This window comes from Leptonychotes weddellii, chromosome 14 (genome assembly GCF_054177405.1).
Source record: "Leptonychotes weddellii isolate Sample4059 chromosome 14, ASM5417740v2, whole genome shotgun sequence".
Lineage (NCBI taxonomy): Eukaryota > Metazoa > Chordata > Mammalia > Carnivora > Phocidae > Leptonychotes > Leptonychotes weddellii.
The window spans coordinates 9,207,840-9,227,516 of record NC_138382.1 but is presented as its reverse complement, the minus strand read 5'-3'; the positions used below and the strand labels follow the sequence as shown (position 1 = coordinate 9,227,516).

Here is a 19,677-nt window from a genome sequence, read left to right as displayed (position 1 = left end):
ATAAATGATCTTTTAAAAATAATTTTAAAAAATCATCTAAACCTATGGCAGAGAACTGCTAGTTGTCCCTCTATAACCATTCTCTTCCTCTTTCTTGATAAGAAAACCCCTGATTTTGAGCTGCACACCTTGGTCCTTCAGAATGACGACTCCATTTCCCAGCTTCCCTCCCAGGTAGGCATATAATTTAAATTCCGGCCAGTAGGATATAAGCAAAAGTGTCAACTGTCTGCTTCTGTGAACCTCTTTGAAAGACAGATGGTGTATCTATCTTTGCTCTTCCCTTCACCCTTCTTTATTCTTACTCCAGTAGCTGCCTAACATGCAAACATGGTGGCTGGAACTTCTACTATCCTAAAACATGAGGGCAAGGGCTATCCCGAAGGGAGGCAGAGCAATAACTAGAAGGAATGTGGGCCCCTGGAAGCTCTGTGGGGAAAAGCCACTATACCAGCCCTGACCATTCCCTTTCTAGACAGGACAAAGCCAGGCTTTGAGGAGTGAGAAGAATCAGTGGTAAAGTCAGATGTACCAGATGCTCACACACTTACAACTCTTTTTCTGTTGTGTTTTTGTTTTTCCTACAGCACCTCCATGAGCTCTCTCTCTCTCTCTAGTCAGCCCCACCCAGGCTCAATGTCATGCTGACCCAGAGCCACAACACAGCCTCTGTCTCTGAAAGTGGTCCTCAGATGGACGTTTCCTCTACAAATCCAGTGGCCTTGTCCAAATCAGCTCTCATTCTCAAACTTCTCCTGGCACCTACCTGCTTTGGTAAGATTCATGTAAACAAACTCCATTTGGGGTTTGCCCTTCCACGTCCCAAGTCTCTCCCTGGTACACCAGGGGAATCAGTTACTGGCTTTGTAGATAAAAGGGCTATAGAGGAGCTTATGACTTTTTAAAAAGTCACTATAAAAGCAGGAAATGACAATGGCAACAATAAATTGGGAGTGAATGCTGTTTAGAAAGGAAATAGCTGGTATTACATTAATAAAAAAGAAAGCCATTTTTGTGAATCTCTCCTCTGTCCTCTCATCCCCAGGCACGGGCATATCACAGGGCAATTCATTTGGTCATGGTGTTTCTTTTATTTTACCTTTTTAGCTTTTGGTTAAACTACTGAACAGATTAGGAAATGGACAAGCACTTAAAATATGCACACAAATCACATTATATGCTTTAATAGGATGTGTATACAGAATCAAAATCCTATCATCAGAATTAGTGGTAGAGAAAAAAAGCTTGAGCTTTGTATGGAGGTTTAATGGCTTTGGCCAGGATACAGACAGACACAGGTGTATTTTAAAAGAAGAGAAAGAAACCCTATGTTTTCTCAGAAAGACAATTTTTCTAAAGAAATAAGGCTTCCAGGGTTCAATATGTATTCCAGAGAAGCACTTGATAGAGTGAACAAAGATCTTCCAATTTGTAACAACTTTAGAGGATGTTAATAAACTGACTACAGGAGACTCACTTCAAACCTGAAGACACACACAAACTGAAAGTGAAAGGATGAAAAAAACATATTCCATGCCAACAGAAGCAGAAAAAAAAAGCCAAGTTTGTAATATTTATATCATACAATACTGACTTTAAAACAAAGACCGTCAGAAGAGACAAAGAAGGACACTACATAATCATAAAAGGGTCAATCCAACAAGAGTATATAACAATAGTAACTATCTATGTACTCAACATTGGACCACCTAAATACATAAAGCAAATATCAACAGACATAAAGGGAGAAATTGAGAGTAAGACAATAATAGTAGGAGACTTTAACACCCCATTTACATCAATAGATAGATTATCTATGCAGAAAATCAATAACAAAACAGTGTCTTTGAACGACACATTAGACCAGATGGATTTAACAGATGTATACAGAACATTCCATCCAAAAACAACAGAACACACACTTTTTTCAAGGGCACATGGAAAATTCTCCAGGATAGATCACATGATAGGCCACAAAACAAGTCTCAGTAAGTTTTAAAAAAGTGAAATCATAGAGATATGATTTCATCTTTTCTGACCATAATGATATGAAACTAGAAATCAATTATAAGGAAAAAATACAAACATATGTGCTAAACAGCCAATGGGTCAATGAAGAAATCAAAGAGGAAATAAAGGATGCTAACAAAAAGGCAGAAGATCAAAAAGCAATGGGTTTAATACTGGATACCTAGTTGAAAGTTTCCATATACATATAAAAAGAGCTAAAGAAAATTAACAATCATTTGGGGCACCTGGCTGGCTCAGTTGGTGGAGCATGCAACTCTTGATCTTGGGGTTGTAAGTTCAAGCCCCACAATGGGTGCAGAGATTACTTAAAATAAAATCTTTAAGAAAATTAACAATCATTACTTACAAAATAATCTGAAAACCTACCAAATACAGATACTTGAGGTTCATACAGCAGTTTTCTAAAAGTGTGAGGTACCCACAAGAAAGAGCACCACCTAATCACTATTATGGACATGGGGGATATAGGATCTAAGTGTACCCACTGATCAAGTCCTACTTCCTTAGTAGAAGAACTGGAGACTAGTCATTAGAATCCACTGTTCTTTCTTGAGTTTGAAAATGTTAGTAATAGCTAACATTCATTGAACTCTTACTGTAGACTGGCACTGTTCTAAGCACTATCCATATATTACCTCATTTAATCCTTAATGAGAGAGGTGCTATTATACTCCCATTTAGCAGAGGAGACCCTGATCAGGGAACCAGCCCAAAGTCACATCCAGAGTAGAGGGGTCAGAATTCAAACTTGGATAAGTCTGAACGTAGAGGCCAGTGAAGAAAGTACCATGTTCCATTTTGTGCATGAGCTCATTTGAGTATGCTGGCAGGAATCCATGTTTGCACTCCTTAACTTATGTTCTCTCTCTCCTTCCTATTCCTAAATATAGGTAGTAGAATCTGTGGAAGACAATCTGTAGGATATGTCATCGTCAATGATTTGAAATACTCTCCAAGTCTATCATTAACATCAGATTAAAGTCATGAATTTTTCTAAATCTAACAGAATACTTGACACAGAGAATATAAAGTTTGTTGACTATGAAGTTTGATAGAAAAAATAAAGGAGGCAGAAGAGAAGATGAACTCCGTCCATTATATCCAGAACCCAGCAGTGTGCTTGGCATGCAGCAGGTACTAAAAAATATTGTCTGAAAAATGGCAAAGTGGAAGGTAGGTAAAGAGAGAGGGAGGGGATGGAGGAAGAAAAGAAGGAAAGAGGGAGAGGTCAAGAGAGATGGAGGAAGGGAGGGAGGGAGAAAGGGAAGGAGGAAGAAGAAGGAAGGAAGGAAGGAAGGTAGGGAGGGAGGGAGGGAGGAAAGAAGGGAGGAAGGAAAGAAAGAAGAAAGGAGTAGAGAGGAGAGGATGGGAAAGAAGGAAGATGAATCCATGACCATATTATACAAGGATCATAGGCAAGGACCTCCATTCTAATTCCAATGCCATTGTCAGTTATTGGTAAACAGCAGAGGACTGGCAGGGGTATGAGAGGTAACAAGAAGGGTACCTTGAGTTCTTAGCCAGGTCCTGAGTTCTCCTTCCAGAACTGCACCCCAATGCCCTCACCTAGCTTCCATCCCTCTGCATCCATTGGGTCCCAAATTGCTGCAGTTACTACTCCCTTCTGGAAGGAGAAAAAAAGATCTTGCTTTGGAGAACAACTGCATCCATTCTTGGTCATTTGGTTTGGGAAAGAATGACAGTCCTCCCAGCTCCACCTAATAAGGGGGAAGGGGCTTGAGACTTTCAGCCTATCCTAACCCCCCATGGCCCTGGTGAGTCAATGGGTCAGAGATGGTACAGACCCCAAACAAAATCAAGACTCAAGGAGATGTTTTTGGTTGTTTCTTTCTAGAAAAGCTTTGTCTCATAGAGGAAAGGAAAGGGAAAGGAAAGGGAAGGAGAGGAAAGGAAAGGAAAGGAAAGGAAAGGAAAGGAAAGGAAAGGAAAGGAAAGGAAAAAGGAAAGGAAAGGAAAGGAAAGGAAAAAGGAAAGGAAAGGAAAGGAAAAAGGAAAGGAAAGGAAAGGAGAAAGGAAAGGAAAGGAAGGAAAGGAAAGGAAAGGAAAGGAAAGGAAAGGAAAGGAAAGGAAAGGAAAGGAAAGGAAAGGAGGAAGAAACCGTTCATCCTCATAGACAAGATTGTGTAAAAGCGAGAAGTCTGGAATTCTGCAGATATTTGCTCCCCCAAAGCGAAAGCTTGGAGAGCCAGAGGCAGGGAGCCTGAGGATGAGAGTGATGCCTTCTCAGGCAGAGCTGACAGCAATATCCAGGTCAAGTGGACGTATCATTTGAGCTGCTGGGGCGAGGTTCACCTGCGGCCACCTCTACTTTAGTTACGTGGGCCAACACATTCCATTTATTACTTAGGCCCGGCTTTGGCTAGTTTTCTCTCATTTGCAGCACAAAGATCCTGACTGATAGAATCTCTCTGTGAGTCCTAGATAGAGATCTTGCATTCTTAAATACAAGCACCAACTCATCAAAGAGTTTTTCTGCATGCTAGAATATAAACCACTGATGCAATTGAGGACTCCAAAAGAATTTAGAATTCCAAATGACAATTTAAACCCCAGGCAGAAACCTGAGCAGGGGCAAGATGAAGGGATACTCAGATCTGGATTCCACTCTCACCTGTATAGGGCACACAGACAGGGGCTGACAAGATTTCTTGTCTTTTTTTCCCCCTGTGCACGGACATCTTATACCCAACTCCTGACACATTATTTACCAAAAGAACCCATTATACCTAGTCGGTATATTTTATATTTCTGGTCATTAGTGTTGTCTGTCTTAGATGAAAAACTCTAAGAGAGAAGGAATTCTATCTGCTAAACCCACTTCATAGAGAATGTAACAGAGAAAAGCCGTTGAAACCTGATCAATGTTTTTTCATGTGGCCACCGCTGATCTTACTACTTCAAGCAGATCCTGAGGCAAGGGTATAAAATTCAAACCTTACCTTGAACTCCAATCAACATCTTCCTGGAAGTCTTAAGTTAAAGCCAGGGATTGCTTCTTTCAGAGCTTTACTAAACAGTAGTGATGTTCAAGGTTGAAATTTACAAGACATCTTGGGGTTGAAATGAATTATGCTTGTCTGATGTCATCTACCACTTTTTGGGCAACATGTTCTCATACACACACACCCCAACCCACACAAATGATTTACACTTAAGATCAATCAGAACGCCTTCCTGCTCTCAACAATTAGGATCAGTAAAGAAATTATTAGATTTGGAATTAGTCTAATACCCATCTTCACTGCTTCTTTCTTGATGGGTGACCTTGGGCAAATTGCTTAACCTTTCAAAATGATCTCTCTCTTATAAATAAAATGTCAATGATAGCACCTGACAAATACTTCTGAGGATTTGGTAAAAACTGAACAAGGTACTATAATAGATTGCATTGTAAATAAAAAGGCATTTACCTTCTTACTCTTTGCTGAGCTGACAAAACTTTTGGGCAGCTTCTTTTTTTAAAAATTTTTATTGTTATGTTAATCACCATACATTACATCATTAGTTTTTGATGTAGTGTTCCATGATTCACTGTTTGCGTATAACACCCAGTGCTCCATGCAGAACGTGCCCTCTTTAATACCCATCAGCAGGCTAACCCATCCTCCCACCTCCCTCCCCTTGAAATCGGAGGGGGAGACGAACCATGAGAGACAATGGACTCTGAAAAACAAACTGAGGGTTCTAGTGGGCAGCTTCTTGATTCACCCTGTGCATCTTTCTTAGATACTATTGTTCCGTTAGCCTGATGGGTAAAGTAAAATTGATGATATTTAGCAATCCATTTAAGTAGTATTCCAATAGGCCCACCTTAACACTAACCTCTGAGGTTGGGGTTAAAATCCATTTTAAAACTTATTTTTTTGGCTAGAGTTACAAAATCCATTTCAAAATATAAAGCACATAAAAAAAATACATGCCTTTTTCCTCCAAAAGAATCTTCAAGTCTAGATGATTTATCATTATCACCCTTCATTTAAAATCATTGTTAAGTGCCAAATTTCTCTGGCAGCTTGGCAAAGCATATGCTTCAGAATTAAGTTGGGTTATCCTATCTTCCTTATATCTCTTATGCCAATAAATTTGACTAATGACCTTGAAATATTAGAACCTCTGACTGTAAATGTAAGTTGAGTCTTTTCCAAAGAAGAAAAGAATTTCAGGTAGCCTATCGATATTCTGGCTCACCACAGAGAGAAAAGCAGTGCACAGAGATTCCAAAGGCCACTTGAGTCACCTGAACCTGGCCAGTCTATTAAATTCCAGCCTTGATGCTAAGAACTAGAGTTGATTACTGACCCCAATCATAAAGGAAGACCCAAGAGAGGTGCTTTGTTTTGTTTTTAAATAAATAGGATTTGATTCTTTTTATCAATTTTATCACAGTAAAATTTACATAAAATAAAATTCATCAATCGTACAGTTCCAAGAGTCTTGACATATATATATATATACTTGTATAATGATGTATGTGTAACTACCACCATAATTAAGATATATAGTTACTTCATGCTTCTTTGTAGAAATGAATGGGACAAGGGGCACCTGGGTGGCTCAGTCAGTTAAGCATCCGACTCCTGATTTTGGCTCACAGGTCATGATCTCAGGACTCTGGAACTGAGCCCCATGTCTGACTCCACACTCAGCAGGGAGACTGCTTTTCCCTCTCCCTCTGCCCCTTCCTACTGCTCATGCTTTCTCGCACTCTCTCTCTCTAATAAATAAATAAAATCTTAAAAAAAAAAAAAAAAAGAAGAAAGAAATCCCTCCTTAAAATGGTCTTTAGTTCCCAATCACCCAGGGCAGTGTTGAGGGGCTTCTTTCAGTACTAGCTGGGTCCACCAATGGTCAAAGTGACCTGCCAAAGGCCAAAGAGGGCCAAGAAGTAGAAGGGCTGAGGATAAGATGCTGGACACCCTTGGCAATGACCATACCTTTCTAGAGATGAAGCCAAAGAATGGCAAAGAGTCCCTGCAAATGTAGTAGGCAAGAGAGAACCGACTTCTAAAAATGGCTGTCTTTCAGTTCACGTGGGAGAGTAATGATGACTACATATTTTGGAACTCAGACCACTTAATGCTTATACAAAATTGTTTTTCTGACCAACTCTAATAGCAAAAACCAAAGATGGCTCTGAACAACTGAACAAAAGATGGTTTATCCAACATCTCCAAAGCTCTTGCAGGTTCTAGTCTTAAAATGTTAACAATTTGTTCCTTTCCCTTTAGCCAATTAATTCATAAATGCCCTCTACTAAATGTATACATGTTATCATGTGTTTATCAGACATCAACTCTTAGAAACACCAAGTGATGGGCTTCAATCATTGTTTGCCTCCTTTCCAGTAAATGAACACAAAAACCATACAGGAAAGTAATACGAGGCATTCTCTAAATGTCCTAAGAAAAAAATCCATTCCTCATCCTACTCACTAGAGCAAGAAATAAATAATCCTGAACTTAAGTTCAGGCTGTGGTGACTTTTTAATTATTGAGTAGGAAATAACTGCTATGTGGTTGCTTCCTTTTATCTCACCTTGATGAAGCTGTAATCAATACGCCTATATCATTACTACAAATCTGACTCACTACAAAGTTACCTAAATGTAAATAAAAACCATAAATCAGGCACAGTTTTATTATAGTCAAAGAAGACCATGTATTTATACATCATTTATTTTCTTCTTATCATTCAGATATAGAAAGTGTGTTGGTAGTTCACAGTACTTAACTTTGAGAATTCTGTGATTAGATCTGTGGAGTTCTAGTTAATTTTTTCTTCCAAACAAAAGGTATGCAAAAGGGAAAAAAAATCTCATTCATTTAAGAAGTGCTTATTGAGAACTATTCTGTGCCAGGCACTGGTTAAAAACTTTGCCCTTCATGGGGCTCGCTGGACATTAGGAAACAGACAAGTATGTGTTTTCAATGCCTGTGACATTTGTGATAAAATGATCTATGAAGAACCAGTTCCATATGGTGCTTTGGGGTGGAGAGAACACAACACCGAAGGAGGACTTAGTAAGAAGGCAATGCTTGACTCTAGCCTTGAAAAATAAGGAAGGACAACGTGGGATGGGGTGGGGCAAGGGGAACACATTTCAAGGAAAGACAGCAGCTTGTGCAAAGGCCCAGCAGTGTGAAAGGCCATTGAACTTGGGGAATTGTAAGCAGCACAACACATCTACGGGGCAGGGTAAAAAATGTAGGCAGGAGTGAGATGTTCCTAATCAGGAAATTTTGCATGCTTTAGAATCTGGACATGAGATCTCATTGTGCAGGTATTTGACACTACCAACAGATTTTAAGCAAGGGAGGGAGAAGTATGGATTTCTGCTTGGGGTGGTTCAGAATGTGAATGAAAAAGAGGAGGTCTGGAGGCAGGGAGACCAGTTAATCGACTATTGCAATAGTTCAAGCAAAAGATAATGAGAATCTGAACTAGGAAAGTAAAAGTAGGGATGGGGAAAAAAGAATGGTTCAGGGAACCTTTAAGTAGCTTTTCTGACAGAACTCAGTGATTAATGGTGCCTTGGGAATAAGGAAGAAGTAGAAGTCTAGGATTATTCCAAGGTTTATAATTTGGGTGATAGGTGATTCACCCAGATAGTAAAAACGAAACGCAATTTTCAGGGAAAATTGGAAAAGTTGCTATTTATACATATTAAATTTGAGTTGCCCACACAGAGCTGTCTATTGACAGCAAGCTGGATATAGAGCTCAGCGGTAAAGTTTTCATACAGGATACTTGAACATATTTATCTACTGAAGCAAAATAATTCCCATCATTCTGTAGCAGAAACAATGTATTGGAGACTAAGTAATTAGATATTAGCTCAGATCACTATCTCTCCCATTACTCTGGTCCATCATGACTGATCTTAGAGACAAAAAAACACAGATCCAAAGGATGCAGTAAAAACCAAGGTCATTGTAGATCAGTAGATACTTACATACTTATAGGATTAACACTGTCTGGATTCCAAAAACCAGCTGAATATATTCAAGATAAAGCTACAGTACATATTTCAGTTTGGGGACTGGCAACAAATAGCTGTAGACTATATTCTGAAAAGTAAGAATTTTCACATGTATCGGGGGCTATTTCTAATCCCAGCATCACAGCCGGGTCCGGCTGCATGTTTCTGATGTTTGGTCCTACCCATAACCCCCTCTAGCTGTCCTTGCCTGGCTATCCCATCTAAGGAGCATGCTTCATTTCCTATGAGCACATGGTAAAATCTGTATCTATGTTTTCTCTTTATTTCTTATTGTTTGTCTTCTCCATCAGACTCTAAGTTCCCCCAGGGCAAGGGACCATGTCTGGGACACAAAAGACCCTTAGTAACTATTCTTGAGTGAGTAAATGGTGAACAAAAGGGGTGGCACAGATAGCCAAGAAAAGGTAGAAAAGGATTAATTCCCTTCACCGCCACATTTATGGGTGGTGGGCCTTCTATGGCCTCCCTTCCAGTCAAAACATACTTTTCAGATCTGGATCCCTTGCAGTGTACTCAAGGATGCTGCTAGCGGTGTGTGAGGCTGTAAATAACTCTAATGAGAAGGGCTCAAGTCTTCGTGTGTCTGCCTTGTTTTGCACAGCACTCGGCACACTCCCAAGCACATATGGGCTCTTCATAAATATTATTGAAGGATGATGACACAGAGGATTATTTAATGCTTCTGCATGGGGTGGAGACAGACCTCGGGCCACAAATATACTTTGAAAGTGCTTTACTTCTCAAATCATTTGAACCAAAATGATTTCAGCCTCACAGACTCATCTGCAACTACAAATCAGACACATTCAGAGGGACAAAACTCCAAAAGAATGCCATTTTCAAGGCTGAAACTGCATTATTCTGGGGTAAATGGAGTTCTTGTTTCAGTAACACTGTAAGAGTTAGAACTTAAAGACCCCGAAAGTCTTCCCTCAGGGAACAACGATTATCTGTGAACAATGACATTTTGCCTGAATAATTCATCAGTTTCAAGGGTACAGGCCCCCCCTGATTCTGGAATCCCAAGAGTTTAGGCAAGTGCACCATTTAATGTGTCTCAAGTACTCAGTTGTCATTCTTCTGGGTCCTGGCACTTTCAGGCACATTCCAATGATTTTATTCATTTAAAAAAAAAAAAAGAACAAACTGTAAGGTAAACCATGGTCAAGATAAGATTTTGAAGCTGTATTTATTTTATCTAAGAAGAAAGAAGCTCATAAAGTGTCCATCATGAGAATCCACCTGGGAGCTACACAAAAGATCAAATACCCAAAACAAATCACCACGTCAAAGCCCCACAGGATTCTGGATCCCAACCAGCAAGCATGAATAATCCTTTTAAATGGTCACTTACATATCAGAACAGGCCCTTTGTGAAATTTCTAAGCAAGGCCTCTGGTTTCCTACTGAAACAGAGTTTTATTGGGAGGGAGAGGACAAAGTGAAATCAAGAACTGCCGGGAAATGTCCGGGAGAAAAGAGGACAAATGGTTTTTGTTGTCAGAGTGAAACCTGCCTCTCCTGGCCAGGGTTTGGAAAGTTGCTGGCTATCCCCCAGGAGAGTTGGGCAATATTCTCAACTAGTTTCTCAGGGACCATCTTGATCCAGTGGTAGTTACTGGGCAGATGGAATTGTACACTAGAAGACCCAGTTACAAATCCTGGGTCACTTTCTGATTAGCTGTGTAACCTCGTACAAGTCACTTAACCTCTCTGATACATGGTTCAACATCTTGAAGATGGTGAGAGGCATGCCTTCCCAATTACCCACTAAATTCATGCAAAGATCAAGTGAAATCAAATGTACACAAGTTCTTTTGAAATTATAAAATTCTGTATAAGTGAAAGGTGTTAATATTAAATATGCTATTATTAAATATTTAATAAATTATTAAATAATATTAAGTAACCTACATAGAAATCAGGATCCTGTATGACCCTGAGTCCTCAATGTCTAAAGATGGCTCCATTTTTGCCTTTTTCTCCACAGTTTTATTGAATCCTTTTTTTTCTTCCTTTTTAATGGAAGGATATAAGCAAAGGTAAATGGAAAAAAAATGTGGAATAATATACCCTACTCTTTGGTGCCACTAGGCACTGAGTTTGGGTTATAGCATGAGCTTGATATCAATATCCCCTGAGGGAGAGAAATAAAGTGGGGAGCATCCAAAAGGTTCTTCCTGGTGGAAGAATCCAAGGTCAAGATACAAAAATCAGTTGTATTTCTAATTGCTAGCAGCAACCAACTGGAAAATTAAATTTATAAAACTATTCCCCTTATAATAGCATTAGAAACATAGAAAATACTCAGAAATAATAACAAAAATTGTGTGAGACCTCTACAGTAAACCACAAAACATACATAAGAGAAATTAAACTAGAAAATATGTAAGAGAAAGTAAAGAAAACTAAAATGAAGAGATAAACCATATTTGTCAAGTGGAGATCTCAATATTATTAAAATGCAATTCTCCCCAAATTATTCTATAGATTCTACTCAATCCCAATCAAAACTGTCACAATTGGTAGACATTGACAAGTTGACTCTAAAATGTATATAGAAATACAAAAAAAGCTAGGATGTATCATTTTTTTAATTTGGCCAAGAAGAAAAAAACACTTGGGGGATTCACTTGATTTCAATGCTTACTTTAAAGGTTTAATAATCAAGACAGTATAATATTGGCATAAGGATAGGCAAAAAGATCAATGAGAGAAAATAGAGAATCCTGAAATAGACCCAAACAGATATGGTCAACAAAGGCACCAAGAGGAAAAAAAAATTCTTTTCAATGACCAAGGTTGGAACTACTGGATATAGGAAAGAAGTAAACCTTGACCCCTGCCTTTAACCACACACAAAAATTAATTCAAAATCATCACAGACTGAAATGTGAAGATTAAAACTACAACAATCCTAGAAGAAAACATAGGGAAAACATCTTTCTGACCTTTGGGCAAGCAGAGACTTCTTGCAGAGGACAAAAAGTATATACTAACTATACAAGAAAATATTAATAAATGAAACTTCATCAAAATGTAAAACTTCTGCTCATCAAAAGGCACCACTAACAATATGAAAAGGCAAGCAACAGGCAGGAAGAAAATACTTGCAATACATATAGCTGACAAAAGACATTAGCCAGAATATATAAAGAACTTCTATAAATCAATAACAAAAAACAACCTAATTTTTTAATTGAGCAAATGTATATGAACTGATACATAACAAAAAAGTTACACAAATGGACAATAAGCTTATGAAAAGGAGCTCAACATCACCGGTTATGACAATGATGCAAACCTAAGCCAAAAGAAAAATGAAAATTTCAAAGCACACAAGGCTTACTTGGCAGGAGACTTGGAGGATATAAATGTGCATTTGGGACTTGTGTTTTAAGGACCGCAGTATCTTTTTGGCTTGAGGGCCATGCAAAGGGCTTTTTCCCTCATCCTCATCAAAATGGAACCACAAATCACCATGGTTTGTATGTATGTTTTGTGGTTTACAAACCATCTATCTTTGGAATAGATACCAAAGACTCAAGGAGACTCAGAGTGAGGTTCAAGAGATGCCTCTCCACCCCACCCCATCAGATCTTGCTTTTAATTTCCCTCTTCTAAAAGATCTGCTTCTCAACAAGCTGCTGACACCCCAGGGTCTTGACCCTGACTGCTCTCAGAATCAAAGTATACAAAGATCCCCAGGATATAAGTAATGTGGGACTGGTATCTGTGGAGGATACGGAACCACACAGTGATCAGAGCGTGTCGCATCGTCCCTTCAACTCAGCAAGGGTCAACACCCAAATGCTACTCACACTATAGGGAGAGTAGGGTCAGCAAAAGTGGCTGAATGTCAAATCGATACCAAGTGAATTTGAGAGTAAGCATGCCAAAGAATGGGCTCTATTTGTTAAAAGTGGTAAGAGGCTTGAAATGGAACTCCAGTTTCAGCCTTAGTCTCTGAGAACCTTTAGGAGAAAGATGAAGTTCCCATTTAAAAGAAAAAAAATCAAGACCAATTAAATCTATGTGAGTTGGGGAGGGGAACCCACATGGCTGGAGGAGCAACACCCTGAGTTACAGAAGCCAAGGGTTGGGGAGCAGGCCTGGGGAGCTCAGAAGAGCTCGTTAGGACTCCTGAGTTGTTGGCTGAAAACAGAGGTTCTCGGGCGGGGTGGGGGGGTGCGCAGCAGACAAGTGCATGCCCTTTATTCTGGCTGCCTGGCACATCTGCCCCATCTTCTCAGGCTCCTGCCTGGACACTGTCTTGCTTCTCATTTGTTGTCTCTACTGAGGCCTGGAGCAGAACGGCCCTGGAACCCATGCCCTGCTCCACGGCTCAAGGAGTCCCATTTGCGCCCCACCCCCAGGAGAAGGCCTGGCCAGTGGTCAGCCCACTATCCCATGGGCAGGGGAAAAGAGGAATGGATCCCTCATCCTGCCTTCTCATTCTTCCCACTGAGGCTCCACTTCCTGGGATGGTGACTGTGCTGTGGGTCCCTCTCCTCATCCTTGTCCAGCCTCATCTCCTTGCTTCTGAGGGTGGGACCGAGGGCAACATGAAGCACGGGGGAACACTTGAGATTAGAGGGCATGACTAACATAGGCCTCACCTGGGGAGCTGTCACCTGGAAGCCTGAGCAGCCAAGGGTGTCACATCAGCACTTGAAACTCAGAGTAAGCCATGCAGCTTCCTCGGAGGCCCTTGTCCCCTCTCTGGGTTCCTATGGATCTTACAGTCCCACCACCCCATGTGGAGTAGTACTGCAGAGTCATTGAGACCATGCACTCCAGGGGCGCCTGGGTGGCTCAGTCGGTTAAGCATCTGACTCTTGATTTCAGCTCAGGTCATGATCTCAGGGTTGTGAGATCGAGCCCCATGTTGGGCTCTGCACTGAGTGTGGAGCCTGCTTAAGATTCTCTCTCTCCCTCTCCCTCTGCCCCAACTCCTGCTCTCTCTCTTTCTCTCTGATAATCCGCACCTGCACCACTCAAAAAAAAAAAAAAAAAAAAGACCCTGCACTCTGGAGCTGGAGTGGCTCGGTTGGAATCCCAGTTCCACCCTTGCTAGGCCCTGATCTTGACCAAGTTATTTAACTTCCCTGTACCTCAGTTCCTTCATCTGTAAAATGGGCTCACAGTGTAGTTATGATGACTATCAAGTTTATGGAATGTGCTTACAGCAGTGCCCAGCACAGAGCTAGAAAATCAAAATCAGGGCGCCTGGGTGGCTCAGTCGTTGGGCGTCTGCCTTCGGCTCAGGTCATGATCCCAAGGTCCTGGGATCGAGTGCCACATCGGGCTCCCTGCTCCGTGGGAAGCCTGCTTCTCCCTCTCCCACTCCCCCTGCTTGTATTCCTGCTCTCGCTGTGTCTCTCTCTGTCAAATAAGTAAATAAAATCTTAAAAAAAAAAAAAAAAAGAAAATCAAAATCAGTAAGGAAAGGGTACTGGCACAAAAATAGACATATAGATCAATGGAACAGAACAATAAAGAGCTCAGAAATAAATCCATGCTTATATATTCAATTAATCTATGACAAAGGAGGCAAGAATATACAATGGGGAAAAGACAGTCTCTTCAATAAATGATGTTGGGAAAACTGGACAGTTACATTCAAAAGAATGGAATTGGACCACTTTCTTACACCATGCACAAAAATAAACTCAAAATGAATTAAAAACCTAAATGTGAGACCTGAAACCATAAAACTCCTAGAAGAAAACATAGGCAGTAATTTTTTGGCTGTCAGCTACAGAAACATCTTCCATTGATAAAACAAAAAGACCACCTACTGAACGGGAGCAGATATTTGCAAATGACATATCCAGTAAGGGGTTAATATCCAAAATATACAAAAAAACTTATTCAACTCAATCATAAAAATACAAATTATCCAATTAAAAGTGGGCAGAGGATCTGAATAGACATTTTTCCAAAGAAAACACCCAGATAGCAATACACACACACGAAAAATGCTCAACATCACTCACCATCAGGGAAATGCAAATCAAAACCACATGAGATATCATTTCATACCTCAGAATGGCTAGAATAAAGAAGACAAGAAATAACAAATGTTGGCGAGGATGCGGAGAAAAAGGAACCCTCGTGCACTGTTGGTGGGGATGGAAATTGATACAGCCATTGTGGAAAAGAGTATAAAAGGCCCTCAAAAACTTAAAAATACAATTACTATATGATCCAGTAATTCCACTACTGTGTGTTTACTCAAAGAAAATGAAAACACTAATTTGAAAAGATAGGCGCACCCCTATGTTTATTGCAGCATTATTTATAATAGCCAAGTTATGGAAGCAACCCAAGTGTCCACCCATACATGAATGGATAAAGAAGAAACGGTATACATAGAAATGGAATATTACTCAATTATTAAATATAATATGATATAATGCTAAGGGAAATAAGTCCATCAAAGAAAAACAAATACCATATGATTTCACTTGTATATGGAATTTAAGAAATGAAAATAAGACACAAACAAAACGCCAGACTCTTAAGAACAGAGAACACACTGACAGTTCCCAGAGGGCAGGTGGGTGGGAGGATGGGTGAAATAGGTGAAGGGTATCGAGAGTACACTCATCATGATGAGCACTGAATAATGTATAGAATTGTTGAATCATATTGTACACCTGAAACTAATATAAAATTACATGTTACTTATACTTCAATTTTTAAAAAAAGTAAATAATATTTTGTACTCACGAGAAGTGCTAAAATAAAAAAGACTGGCAAAAAAAAAAATGAGGCACAGAGATCACATGTCTCTCAAGTTCCCACAGCTAAGAAGTGGCAGAACCAAGAATCAAGTTCAGGCCACATGATTCTTCATGCCCCTGCCAAGTGCACTATACAGGTCTCTAAGTTCCCATACTTCCCACAATTCCCACTGGAGGCAGGGGAGAATGAGTGACAGCTAATGATGAAGGGGACACTGACATCAGAAACCTACCATGAAGTTCTTCATGGTGACATCCTTGCTTACCTGTCCAGGGCCGTGCTGGTGGGCATACTCCTCCCAAACCCTCGAACCCCCATCTGACGGAAATATGGAATGCAAGAGAGGTTGGCAGCAATGATGGCCAGTGAGTCAGAGGGGCTCACAAAGAAGCCATTTCGGCCTAGAATCATATAACGGTCCTGTCAGAAGGAATGGGTGAAAATGATCAGACAGAGGCATCTGCTGCTAGCACGCCGTTCCCATAATCATCACAAGCTTCTCTACCACCATTCCATATTTAAACAACCTAAAACAGCTTGAATGAAGCCAGAGGGCATGAGAAACCGTCTTTTAAATTCCTGAGTATTGTAGGGCCCAGGACCTTGACACAGTTAGGAATGTGTCCCACCTGTTGAAATGTGGATGACTATCTCAAGCTTCAGTAGCCTCCATATACTTATACAAGAATTATTGCTGAAATACCTTGTTCCTCAAGATGGCAATTTTAACAAAACCAACCATAAATAAAGATTTATTGCATGAATATTTTTTTAAAGAAATAACCTTTTTATAACATAATGATACCCTGGAACTAAGAAAACTAAAAGCTATTTAACTGCAATACAGAAGAGCCATTAAAAAGAAGAGCAGAGGCAGAACCAGTTAGGGTTCAAATGCCCCATATGTATCAGCCAGCCCCATGAATTCTCTGGCTTCCGATGCTTGGCTTATTATCTGGTAAAAGGGTCAGCAGGCAGGAAATTTTCCTACTTACCCCATCAGCATCAAATGCAGCTCCAAATCCATATTCTCCTCCTTTCATAGCTTCCAGAAGGGTTGTTGCATATGTCAGGTTTGGGTCAGGATGCTGCCCTCCAAAATCTTCCAAAGGAACACAGTTTATTGCAGAATTGGCTGGAGCTCCCAGCTCATCACACAAGACTTTTCTCACGTAGGGTCCCATGACTAAAAAGAGGTAAGTGGCAATATGAAATCTTTGCAGAAACCCCCAAGAGTGTTCTGTTCTGGTTAGAACAAGAAAGACCATTTAATAGCACAAGATAAAAATTCTACAAGCTTTGTCAAGACACAACACAGAGTACTACTTATTTCAGTTACTATTCATTGAGTACCTACTATGTGCCAATTGCTGTGCTGGACATATAGATGTATCCAATAACCAGTTACATAAAATTTTTCTCCAAAACTTTTCTAATATGTTGCCAGAAAGAAACGAACTACTTAATAATGATCCATTGTATATTGCTTTTTGTGTATTAAAAAAATTTGGCTAAATATAGGCAAAAACACTAAGGGCTCTAGGAATGTTCTTTGTCTCTGCAATCATTTTAGCTCTGCCAAGTATACAATTGGACACTATAAACCATGGAAGCATATAAAACTAAGCATATTTTGCAAAATAATTGCTAAGAAATTGTATTTTCCAGTTCAACACATTTATGGAGTGCCTAACACAGAATTCCTATGTTAAGAATAGAAACATCATATTCAAGGGATGCAAATCACACTGATTCTACATTACTGGGCTCTTAATCCAGCAGTGGGATGGGTCAAATCTACAGGTGAGTGACTGCAGTGGTAAGACTGGTACTATGCAATGGATATTTATAAAACAATTAGATCCAATGGCTTATGAGAAGAAACAACCACAGGTAAAGCTTCAAGAAAGAGGTAGAATTTCTGGAGGGACTTGAAGAGAGAATATAAATTTGATAGAGATGGGGAGTAGGGATGCCATCCAAATGGAAAGGACATTATGAACAAGGGAATGGAGCCTGAGTTAGAACATACAGCAGATCTGGGGACCAGCATGTAATCCTGTTGGCTGAAATATATGTAAAGCTCCGCTGAGGGACGTCACTCCAGTGGCTAAGCGGGTGAGCACAGAGTGCGGCCGGAGACCGGGGAGATGGGAGTGACTGACTGCTTTTCTCTGGGGGCGCACTGAGGAGCGGGGCCCCGAGTTCTCGGCTCCTCCCGGGCGGAGACTGGGGGGCCGCCATTTTCACTCTCAGCCTCCAAAGCTGTACGGAAAGCTTGCAGGGAACAAAAGCTCCTGAGAGCAAACCCCAGCAGATTACTTAGCCCAGACCTGCAAGGGTGGGGCAATTCTGCCTCCGGCAAAGACATTTGGAAACCACGGCAACAGGCCCCTCCCCCAGAAGATCAGCGAGAACAGCCAGCCAAGACCAAGTTTACCCATCAAGGAGAACGGCAGAACTCCAGCGCTAGGGGAATATGCACATAGAATTCATGGATTTTTCCCCACAATTCTTTAGTCTTTGAAAGTTAATTTTTTAAATTTTCTTTATTTTTTTCTTTTTCTATTTTTTTTTAATTTGTCATCTTTCCTTTTTCAACCAACATCTTATCAATCCCTTTTTTAAAAATCATTTTAATTTTCATTTTTAGAGTCATATTCTATCCCTTCATTGTAGTTAACCTTATTTTTTCTATATATATAAGTTTTTCTGTCCTTAAAATTCTGAGGTACAGTTTCTTCTAAAAGACCAAAATATACCCTAAATCTCTAGTGTATGGCTCTGTTCTAGTCTCCTGCCTGATCACATTCTCTCCCTTTTTTTCTTCTTTTTTAAACCAACTTCTTGTCTTATAAATTCCTTTTATAAAATCTCTTATAATTTTCATCTTTACAGTCATATTCCATCCCTTCATTTTATTTACCTTTATTTTAGTACATATATGTTTTTCTTTCTTTAAAAATTTGGGAGGCAGTTTCTCCTAACAGACCAAAATACGCCTGAAATCTAGTGTGTGGCTCTGATCTATTCACCAGCCTGATCATATTCTTTTTTTTTTCTTCTTTCCCTTTCTATTCCCCCCGTTCTCGGGTCCCTTCTGATCTGTTTAGTGTATATTTTTCTGGGGTCATTGTTACACTTTTAGCATTTTGTTCTCTTATTCATCTATTCTGCTTCGGACAAAATGACAAGATGGAAAAAAGCACCTCAACAAAAAGAACAAGAGGCAGTACCGACTGCCAGGGACTTAATACAGACATTAGTAAAATGTCAGAACTAGAGTTCAGAATGATGATTATAAAGATACTAGCTGGGCTTGAAAAAAACATGGAAGATACTAGAGAATCCCTTTCTGGAGAAATAAAAGAACTAAAATCTATCCAAGTCGAAATCAAAAAGGCTATTAATGAGGTGCAATCAAAAATGGAGGCTCTAGGGTGCCTGGGTGGCTCAGTTGGTTGAGCGACTGCCTTCGGGTCAGGTCATGATCCTGGAGTCCCTGGATCGAGTCCCGCATCGGGCTCCCTGCTCGGCAGGGAGTCTGCTTTGCCCTCTGACCCTATCCCCTCTCATGTGTTCTCATCTCATTCTCTCTCTCTCAAATAAGTAAATAAATAAATAATCTTTAAAAAAAAATGGAGGCTCTAAAAGCTAGGATAAATGAGGCAGAAGAGAGAATTAGTGATATAGAAGACCAAATGATGGAAAATAAAGAAGCTGAGAAAAAGACAGATAAACAACTACTGGATCACGAGGGCAGAATTCGAGAGATAAGTGATACCGTAAGATGAAACAACATTAGAATAATTGGGATCCCAGAAAAAGAAAGGGGGGGGGAGAAGGTATATTGAAGCAAATTATAGCAGAGAACT

The 19,677-nt window shown here is 40.0% G+C and overlaps 1 protein-coding gene across 2 annotated transcripts in view; it reads right to left on the bottom strand.

The window, feature by feature from the left end:
* The window catches only part of LOC102727250 (phosphoglucomutase-like protein 5), a 157,355-nt gene extending 140,185 nt beyond the window's left edge, over positions 1 to 17,170 (bottom strand). The window contains exons 1-2 of one of the 2 annotated variants that reach the window (XM_081802819.1): positions 16,798 to 17,170; positions 16,068 to 16,222 (exon numbers count right to left, since the gene is read on the bottom strand). In XM_081802819.1, the coding sequence (XP_081658945.1) occupies positions 16,068 to 16,222; positions 16,798 to 17,070 (428 nt within the window). In that variant the 5' untranslated portion in view covers positions 17,071 to 17,170. The remainder of the gene's footprint in view (positions 1 to 16,067; positions 16,223 to 16,797) is intronic. The other variant, XM_081802818.1, reaches the window with a different exon arrangement.
* Positions 17,171 to 19,677: the final 2,507 nt, after the last annotated feature.